Raw genomic sequence first — 10,253 nt, 5'->3', positions numbered from 1 at the left:
ATTCAAAATTTCAATGACATACATTATGTCGCATAATATATGACATAATAAATACTGTATATACGTTCCTATGCATTCCCGTCACTACCGTCGGTTTCAGCTACCTGGGGATTTGTTTATAAATCATTTTGGGGGGTTAATTATTGTACCTTTTTTGTAGAGGTTCTATAAATGCTTACCTAAACTCGAATCTCGAATTAATCTCAATTTGGTTAGACTGATTAATTGAGAGTTCATCTCGCGGGAGTGCATCTTCGCTCACTAAACTCTCGAATCACCAGAATTTTATGAAACTTGCTACAAACCAAACCCAAATAGTTAATTACAGTTTGCAAACTAATTATTGTTCATTATTCAGGGGCGAATACATTTTTGACAAGCTTTCATTAGGATAAACTGTAGACAGCAGTCCTAACTGAAAATCTACCTTCAATGTTAATTTTTAGTTAAAAACTAGTGAATCAATTTCTGGATTGTTTTTTTGATTTAATTAAAAATGGAAGACGAGGCGGCATTAGCGGCGGACATTTTTGACCACTCGTTGTCCCCCACAAATTCCAGGGGTGCAGGTATTTCGCGTGGAAAATAATTGTACAAAAAGGTAAAGTAATAATGTAAAAATTTCATGTGTACCTACAGAACTTGGTGAAGGTGATGGCCCCACAATCATTCCGGAAGATAGAATTAAAATGTTGGAAGAAACAATTAGCCATTTGAATGCTGATTTCGGCTCACAACGGGCGACCTTCAAGGAAATTTATTTGAAAAAAGAAGGTAATTATACTGAATAAATTAAGCAATAATTAAATCTATGTTTACGTTAAGAAATACACATTACATTTGATTGTGTCATTAGAAGAATTAGCCACCGAGAGGAAGGAAAAAGATGACCTTTCGGTCAAAATACGAAACTTGCAGGAAGATTTGAACGAAGCCAAGAGTCAAGTGACCATCGCCCAGTTTACAAAAGAAAATGAAATTGAGGTGGAAAAGTCAAGATATCAGCATGATCTCACCTCAATGAGGGTCCGATTTGAAGGTATTTAAAGACATTTGAAAGTGTACAGGTGGTATATGGTGCGTAATATTCGTGTTGTATTAATTAGTTAGCATCGTTTGTGTTCATCGCTTGTTGAACTTGTAGACTTTATTCATTGTTGTAATCACGCGCAATTGTTTGTTGCTTTTTGCACATAACAGAGAAACTGAACAGTGTTCGAGCCAAATATGAAGATGAAATCCAACAATTGAAAGCAACTAATCTGAAACTAGAACTTAACTCGGAACATCAATCGCATCATCATCATCACCATCACAGTACCTCAACGCCTAATAGTAGTAGCAGTAATGATGGACCAGGTGCAATGTTTTCTTCCGCAGTGACCAATCTTGCCAGGAAACTAACACCGGGTGGTGGTGGAGGTGGCAGTAACGATAGTCTTTTGGAGGATGGAAATAAATCCAAGCAACAACAAGGACAAGGAAAATATGTAAGTCTAAGAGTAGTAGTAGATTCAAGTAATATACAAAGCTTAATAGCCTGTATTGGATAGAAGGGTAAACTATTATTTGATAATATTTAGGCATATGAAGACGCTGAGATACTCCGATCCCTTGTTGTACAACTTGAAGGTAGGTAACTGGCATGAACACGCAGTAAGATGTCTAGATTTTTAAGAAATTGTTGAAACATATATATACGTTTATTTACATGTATGCTCTTGAAGAAGAAGTATCTGCCCTAAAGGAAAAGTTACGCCATTCAGATGATCAGTTGGCCACTGTGCAAGGGGCACAAGCCTCATTAGTCAAGGGGAATGATGCACTTACTCATTTATTCGAAGGAGAGGATGTTCAAGGAGTTCTCTCCCACTTTGACGACAAATTGCGACACGCAAGATCTGGCCTAGAAGCTGAGAAATCTTCCAGAGCTGACCTAGAAATGTATGTGGCGTTTGCAAATGCTCAAAAAACCCTGTTAAAAGACGAGTTGGACAAGGTTAAGTTGCAGCTAAGAGAGGTCAGAGCCAGGTTAGAGAGTAGTGCTTTAATGTGTAAATATATCTTTGGTTCGTACAATTGTTTTATTGTTGTAATATTTCGAATATTTGTTTGCCAGTTATGAAGTGGAAAAGAAAAATCACGAAGAACTTAAGGAGACATGGGAAAAGGCCAATGAACATTTTGTGTCGACACACAACGAGTATATCACAGTTATCAATCAGTATCGAGAGATTTTGACTACGGACCAGTTAGATGCTTTAAGATCAAAGTCGTCCAGTTTAGATGGGTCCGTTGGCGTGGTGTCAATTGTTGTAGGTTCAACAGATCAAGTAGATTATTTTTTTGTTTCACAATATATTTGGTTAATTAAATACGATATACTTTGATAAATATACAGGAAACATCATTGTTAAAGGAAGCAGCACCTATTACCCCTTGCCAAGAATGTCAGAAATATCAAGAGGACTCTGAAAAATTGAGAAATGATTTATTGAAGGCTGCTAAACTAAGAAATGAAATGGAGGCTGGTAATTTCATCTGTATTTTGATCTGGTCAATCCAAATGGTATCATTCTCTCATTAATTTTTTGTCTCATTATTGCAGATTGGTTTAGAATATCACACGATTTTCAGGTACAATACACTACACAAAACCCTACCCTAGCTTCTATAGTTTGCACTTCAAGTATATGTACAAAAATGATAATGGTGTATTTAAATATCTGCACTAGAGTAAATTAGGATCTCTTGAAGAACAAATTGGGACTTACGAAGTTGTATTATTGGAGTTGAATACATCTTGCCAACAGTCAATGGAGGGAATGGAACACACGATAAAAAGGCTTGGATACGACAGAGAATCAATTCAGAGAAAGATTGAAAAGTTTGCTATATCTTCTTAGTTGCATATCTGTTGTTGCCAATCTATTGAGAGTAATTTTTTGTGACCAAAATTCAGGTTGGAAGCAGAAAACGATATTTTGAAAGGGAAGCATGTCGCCCATTCGCTCCAGTTGCAAAACGAATACATTTCATTACCCAACGATATTATGGCATGTTAACATTTTTTTAATAAATTACATGTACTTTATCGAAATCATAACATGTTATTTTTGTATTACAGGAACTCCAAGAAATGGTCCTCAGACTAAAGGAAGAGCTCATTAGCGTAAAAGTTGGGAAGGAACAGATCGAAGGGGAGTTTAAATTCTTGAAAGACCAAATGAGAATGATTGAGGAAGAAAAAGTTTCAGTAGAAGAAACACTCAATTCAGAGATTGCTGCTTGTCGAGAAAAAGTCAACGAATTGAGTTCGGCTCTTCATAAAAGTGAAGAGGATAGGAAGCGCCTAGATAAATCCGCAGCCGACCTCAAAAACAAACTTTTGGCTTCGGAAACACAAATTAATAAACTCAAGAGTCAAACTGGTGATTGGAGTAAGGAAAAGGTATAACTAAAGTACTGTACATATTTAATTCTTTGTTCATAAATATAGGGTTATTTTTAATCCACCAGACTTTTAATTGAAATCACATAACTAAATATATTGAAATCGCATAACTTGAATTTCCAGTGCTTTAATTCAATTTAAAAACTGTAAAATTGAAATCTGCCAGACTTTTCTGAATCATACATTTTACTCAATTTCGAAGATTTGCCTTTAGAAATTTTAGGAAAAGATGAGCCATTTCTTTGAATTTTTTTATAAAAAAATTCCGTCAACAAGTAGGCGGCCTGCCGGCCTTGGCAGGGCAGACCCCGAAGGCTCAATGTCCCAACAGGAACGGTCATGGCGTCCTCTCTCTGATGTTGAAACCTTTCCAAATTATTGCAATTCCTAGACCGCAGGAAACAACGGTCCCCGGCACCCCTTCTCACTTTTTAGGGAACTAGTTTCCGGTTAATGCTCCAGTTAACCTACATAGATAGCTTCTTTAAAGTTGGAACGAGGTCATATGTCGGTGTAGAGCATTATTTTGCAATCTAACGAGACGAAGTCCCTGTCCAACAACGCTCATATGCTTGAGGCTTACCATTATGTGGCTCACCACTGGACTCGTTTTCTAAAAGTGTTATCATTTGTTGATTCAACTATGTACATGATTTGTGCTTGGGAATCCTGGAGCTTAGGCCCCATACTTCTGGTTAACAAATTTTGTTTCGAACACCCTTAGAAATCCAAGATCCAAATAATACCAAGTATTCATTATCAGGCTATCATAAATGTATGATTCTACCAAAGTGGTATTGATAAGTAATACGGTGTAACACATCACAGTTCGTTATTAAAGTTTTACAATGTCGGTAGGAAATTATGATTTTAATACCAAGCGGTAGCAACTTTATAATACCGAGAAATCAATACCAGCCCGAGTATACCAGATTTCTGACAGTGAAGTGGTTGCAAAATTCCTTGGTGTCTCCGATTTCTACTACTGTGCACTCCTAGATTATGATTGTATGGTTTACCATTGATTAGAAGAGCAAGGGATACCTCAAGAGTAACTATTTTGATGGATTTTTGCATATCAATGAATTCATAAGTTATGAAATTCCGTGTCTGATGGATTCAGTTATAGAGGTTGTTTTAGGGCATATAAAGTACTGGAAATTCAAGTTATGGAATTTCAATATATTTAGTTATGTGATTTCAATTAAAAGTCTGGCCCATTAAATGAGACCCATAAATATATGTGTATATAATGGAATTAATTATACAGGATGGAATGCAAAAAGAAATTCATGAGCTTACTGGAAGAATCACAACACTTCGGAAAGAACTATCAAATAGTGAAGAACTTCAGAAAGACCTGATTTCCCTATCCAAATCTCTGCAAGTGAACTTGGAGAGCATTCGTCAAGCTGAGACCGAAGTTAGGTAAGGCGAATTGAAAAAGTGATAGTTTTTCATCTCATCAATTGAGTACCACCTAGATAAGTATAACCAACTTTCAGATGGCAACATCCCGATGATGTCTCTCATTGCAACTCTTGTCGCAAACATTTAACTGATTCTAAAGAAAAGGTAGTTCTCCCTATATTTAATTGTTTTATAATTTTTGCAATTTTAATATATATGAAGTATTAATTTTATTCTTTGCAGAGTAACTGTTTACATTGTGGCCGAATATTCTGCAAAAGTTGCATAAGTCGAAGCGTTCGAAGAGGAAATCGAGATTATAATGTGTGTGGTATTTGCCACACGTTACTTGCACACGACTCTGCCCCCTACTTTTCAACGGAGCCGCCACATTCCCCTGACTAATAATACTTTAATTTTAAATTAATATTATGTATTACGTGTGTAATGCATGGTCGAATATGTATGCATTCCCCCCTCAGCATTATTGAGAAATGAGTTAATTCAGACAACTCTAGTCGTCGTTTTATATTTCATGTTGACAATCTTGCCTCCCTCGCCCCTTTTTACTTATTACCAGCTTCGGTCTTTTAGACGTATGTATGTCAAGGTGACGTTGAAAATACAAAATAAAATCTTGATCATAATATCCTTGTTTTGTAGATGTATTTTGACTCTAAAGATATACCTTGTTTATTACTGCATATACATTCTTGCGAATATCCAGTTTATCCAACATACAACACAATCATCAGCATAACATTTCTCATTAAAACTATTGATCGATAAGTTATTAGAATCACAGGGATTTAAGGAAATTATAAAATTGTACTGATACAAAAACAAAAATGGGAATAGTATTATATCGGAAAATAGTAGCTAGTAATACATAATTGTATGTATAATAATTGATAGTACTAGTACTCGTGTTATTATGTGTATTATAGCAATAATAATATTGATTAATAATATTGATTGATGAGGTTCAATAATTAGAATATAACGCATCAAGTAGTAGATGTTCAAATGTACATACATATTAGTTACAGTCGAGAATATCAACTACTGCTTAACTTTGCATACATTCTATCAAGATCGCCCTGATACCATTCCTGTACGTTGCGTCGTCTCAGTTTGAAGGCGGCCGTTACCAAGTTGTTGTCTGGGGTCCAGAGTTCAGAGCAAAGCTTGAGAGCGGCTGGAATTTCGAATCGATGGAGTTTGGCTGCTGTGGAAAAGCTCTGAATTTCTTTAAGGAAAGCAGCTTCCACTTGAGGATCTGAACACATTTCTTCCAGGCTCAGATTTGGTTTTCCGATACTGCTTGAGAGCAACTCCAACTGTGAAATTGTATAAAAATCATATCAAATTAGGTATTCAAACCGTCACATCATCTAATATTATTAGCATTATTTAATGTATACGTGTTTCTGGGCAGGAACGACCAAGGCCACGCAGACGTTCTTAAATGCATCACCATAAATGCAAACGTTTTCAATGTATTTGCAAGTTTTAAGGATAGATTCTATTTTTCCCATGCTTAGGTACTCCCCCATTTGAAGTTTGACCAAGTCTTTCTTGCGGTCTATATTCACAGATTAATCAGTTAATGCTTTCAACTAAATACAAACAATACATATGTACAATATGCTCCTTATAAGAGCAAGAGCACTTTTATTACCCTTACCAATAATTCTAAAACAGCCATCAGGATCAGCTACAGCAATGTCTCCAGTTCGGAACCATCTTCGGCCATCGGCAACGAAAAAGTCTTGAGCTGTAGCTTCTGTAAGAGACATTCCGTGTTAAATTCAGGAAGCTGGACTTGCTGGAAACTCGGAACAAGTACCATTAATTAAAAGGATTTTAAATCTCACCTGGTAGTTTAAAATATCCCATTGCCACATTGTCTCCTCCGATAACAAGTTCGCCTCGAGGAAGGGGTACATCATTAACAGTGTAATTTCCTTCGTCCCAATCGACTAAGCGAAGGTCATTACAACGTAGAGGAGGACCAACCCGACCCACGCTCATGTCACCAGCTGTATATCATAAGTTATCAGAATGATAAATGCCAAGTTAATTAACTTAATAAGAACTTACGTGTAGAACAAGTTGCCGTTGCACACGTTTCTGTGAGACCTGGAAAACGCAAACACCAGAGGTTAGGTAACGGTCAAGATATACGTTATATAAGCACATTTATAAGCGTTTCACAAACCATATCCTTGAACTACGGGAAGACATAAACAGTTTCGAATGAACTCGTGAGTGTCTGTGGCAAGTGGAGCTCCTGCATAAAATATTTGGTAATAGTTAGTTCTAATTTGAACAAGGACTGGCGTATTTGATAGTGTAAGATAGTTTCCCAATTACCTCCCGAGATCATAATCCTAACTTTTCCGCCAACTGCCATTTTCGGTTTTTTCATGACAATTGCATCCACGAGTGGAGTATTGTATCCTTTATAATACCACCACAACTATAATATTAAGTAAAATAAACAAAATAAGAAAAAAAAGATTAATGATTAATATTGGATAATATTTATGTTCATATTATAATGATAATCCAGTACTTTGTAGTCGTAGGCAAAGTAGAAGAGGGCTTGCTTTATAAATCCACCTTGATTTACTTGTTCTTGGACCATTTTATATATTCTGTCCAAAGCGAAAGGAACGGCCACCATAATCTATTGAAATTATCATGTTTGAAGTTAGTAGAATTCCGAATAATCGATATTAAAAAAGAAAGTAGAACGAGCATTATTTATTTATTTTTACAGTTGGTTCGAGCACAACAGCATCTCCCTTTGAGCCAGCCTTGATCTTTGACGAGTTATTGGTAAGCGTCAATGGGGACGAGTATCCAATAGGAATTCCTTGCAGAAAGCATATACTTTCACAGGTCAATTCTAGAACGTGTGCAAGAGGAAGATATGCCACGTATATATCTGTTGAAAAAAACATGCAGGTCATACATTATTCATTCGTTCTCCAATTTTGGTTGCAAAAACAAGCATCGCATAATCATTGCTGCTATAATTATTACCATCCGAATACACGGGGCCAAGTCCATCAGTTAGTCCGAGCATAGCAGTCGCTACATTCTTATGCGATTGCAACACCCCCTTCGGTACGCCGGTCGAGCCACTCGTATACATAATTATAGCCACGTCATCCGGTTCAGGTGCTTCAAGCCCTATTTTATCACGCATCAACACATTAACATCGTGACCCACATAATAATAATAATAATATGGCAAAAGCCATTGTCAATCAATAAGATATTATGTAAAATTAGATTCACTCACGAATACTCAGTTTACTCCCACGCTCAATCACATCGCAGAATGAGTGTATGCTCACACTATCCAAATATCCTGAAGTGTCCAATTTTTTAAGTGGATGCTCCATGTAAATGAGGTGTTTCACGTGAGGAGTCTGTTTTAAAATTGACTTGAACTTGGGCATTAGTTCATCCGACGTAAGAACCACAGTGGACTCTGTCTCGTTGAGCCCTGGGAAATATAAGAAAATAGTACGTATGTAAATAAACTATTACCCTTATTACGCTAACCAGTCTCACAAATTTCAAAATGTAAATATATTCGTCTTACCGTGTACCACGGCATCTTCGCCAAGAGTGGCGTACAAGGTGACGACTATTAAAGAAAATAACAACATGCAATGAATGGAATATTTCAACTTTTCCTTTATCCTTCATTAATCCCATCTTCTTAACAATATATTCTTACTTGTAAAAGTATGCTTAAACGCTCCCACTGTTAAGAAATTCGACAAAATAAAATATTAAAAATTGTTGCAACTGTCAAATAAAGATTTTGTTACCCAAAAATACTTACCGGCAGCAATCAACCATTCGGCTCTCGTTTCGGCAAAGATGCAAATCTTTTCTTTTCGTTGAAGGTTTAGTGTCGTGAGTCCGGCAGCAAAGCATGCAGAGAGACGATCCACCTCAGCATAACTTTTCCAGTGATATTCGCCCATTTCATACTTTTTAAAGACTTTTCCATTTTCCTGATTATATAAAACAATTGATAGTTATTAGTCACACTCACCGACATTGAAATACATAATATGAACAAAGTATAAACAAATATGTTATATTTACTTGTATTTCATCCTCTTCTTTAAACAGTTCCCTTGTACCAAGACATCGTTTCAGTCCGTTTTTTCGTATGGCATGTGTATATACTTTGTGCATCGTATCAATCTTGCCCTTTTCCAGCTCTACATGAATATCTCTCACTTCTCGATCCGAACGCCATGTACAACTCCCTTCGCCACGAGATACGACTTCGGCCTGTAGCATATCCATCAATCAATTAACATGTATATTCATATACTTAATAATTTTTTTGTCCTCGCTTGCCTTGATCTCCGTGTGTAGCAGAACCTTTTCCCTCGGACTTTTCTTTTGGAACCAGTAGTATCCGAACCAGGTGACGACATCGTATGCCAAACTGATGGCTTTCAACAATGCTACGACCAAAGTCCCCCCAAATCCTAACTTCTTATCGGGCAAGAGTAACCTTACCGGAGTTCCCAACTCGGCTTCATCCCCATCAAAGAGAAAAAGATAATGTCTCACCAAATCAACTAAACTACCACTATTACTGCCACTTCGTCCACCACCAGCAGCAGAAACCGCAGAATTATTATTATTTCTACTCCCATTACTTTTTAAAACTCCGCCACTCCCACCATTCTCGACTCTTTTCGCCATGTCAAGCTTTCAACTGTGGAACAAAACAACAATTGTTAATGTAGGGTGGGAATGCGTTAACTTTTTGACACAATTTCAATTTAGAGACTATCTAATCTGCGTTTCTTTCAGCAGCTCACTCAGAAACTAATCTTTCCTGGACAAACTTCCTGTCTCTAATAACGCAACCCGGGCAGAGGGTCAGTATAAAACCCTCTCGTATCGATTTCTGCCTACTACGACTAAAACACACACACCAGTCGGTTTCATCCAAACCAGTCTTCCTTCTAAAACCTACCTATGCTTTGCTCGATGACTTTTGCCGTATAAAACCACCACCCTCGTCGTCACTATTACTCACTACACCACGACTCACTAGAAAAGAAAACCAGACACGCACCCAGCAAATTCGCGAATTGTTGTTACCAGTACGGCGAACTTCTCATTCTCCGCACTACGGACGGATAGTATGGTGGTAAGAAGCGACAAATTGCAGTCAGGCCACTTTTCTCTCAACCAATGAAATCCTAAGTCTACCCGGATCGGTCTTATTACGTGGATAGCAGTGTGTAGATGCGAGTGAATGAAATAACGAACCTTTGCCCTGCCCTTTGTTGTGAAGCCACGCTGCAACAATCAAACGCAAGATCAGGATCAGATT

General features: G+C 37.1%; 2 protein-coding genes across 4 annotated transcripts; one reads left to right on the top strand and one right to left on the bottom strand.

Moving 5' to 3' along the window:
* The first annotated feature begins 233 nt into the window (after positions 1–233).
* On the top strand, positions 234–5,513 carry LOC110843029 (rab GTPase-binding effector protein 1). 3 transcript variants are annotated; one of them, XM_035848346.1, is made up of 15 exons: positions 234–569; positions 640–774; positions 857–1,039; positions 1,381–1,490; positions 1,584–1,632; positions 1,728–2,031; positions 2,120–2,333; positions 2,402–2,531; positions 2,609–2,637; positions 2,736–2,887; positions 2,963–3,056; positions 3,128–3,451; positions 4,725–4,882; positions 4,960–5,029; positions 5,108–5,513. In XM_035848346.1, the coding sequence occupies exons 1-15, from the start codon at positions 497–499 to the stop codon at positions 5,267–5,269; spliced, it is 2,187 nt and encodes a 728-aa protein (XP_035704239.1). In that variant the 5' UTR covers positions 234–496; the 3' UTR covers positions 5,270–5,513. The 3 variants fall into 3 exon arrangements, with proteins under 3 accessions (XP_035704239.1, XP_035704238.1, XP_021944624.1); XM_035848345.1 differs by having other exon boundaries at positions 1,201–1,490; XM_022088932.2 differs by having other exon boundaries at positions 236–569; positions 1,201–1,490; positions 2,120–2,315.
* Positions 5,514–5,518: 5 nt separating this feature from the next.
* LOC110843028 (long-chain-fatty-acid--CoA ligase 4) lies at positions 5,519–10,156 on the bottom strand. Its single transcript, XM_022088931.2, has 16 exons — positions 9,260–10,156; positions 8,999–9,190; positions 8,730–8,904; positions 8,622–8,648; positions 8,484–8,528; positions 8,178–8,384; positions 7,916–8,065; positions 7,648–7,817; positions 7,443–7,556; positions 7,241–7,346; positions 7,086–7,157; positions 6,968–7,006; positions 6,742–6,906; positions 6,552–6,650; positions 6,289–6,449; positions 5,519–6,204 (listed from the first exon to the last, which is right to left on the bottom strand). Exons 1-16 carry the CDS (start codon positions 9,611–9,613, stop codon positions 5,923–5,925), a joined length of 2,358 nt encoding a protein of 785 aa, XP_021944623.1. The 5' UTR covers positions 9,614–10,156; the 3' UTR covers positions 5,519–5,922.
* Between the last annotated feature and the right edge of the window lie 97 nt (positions 10,157–10,253).

Source organism: Folsomia candida, unplaced genomic scaffold (assembly GCF_002217175.1).
Source record: "Folsomia candida strain VU population unplaced genomic scaffold, ASM221717v1 Fcan01_Sc002, whole genome shotgun sequence".
Lineage (NCBI taxonomy): Eukaryota > Metazoa > Arthropoda > Collembola > Entomobryomorpha > Isotomidae > Folsomia > Folsomia candida.
This window is presented reverse-complemented; position numbering and strand designations above follow the sequence as displayed.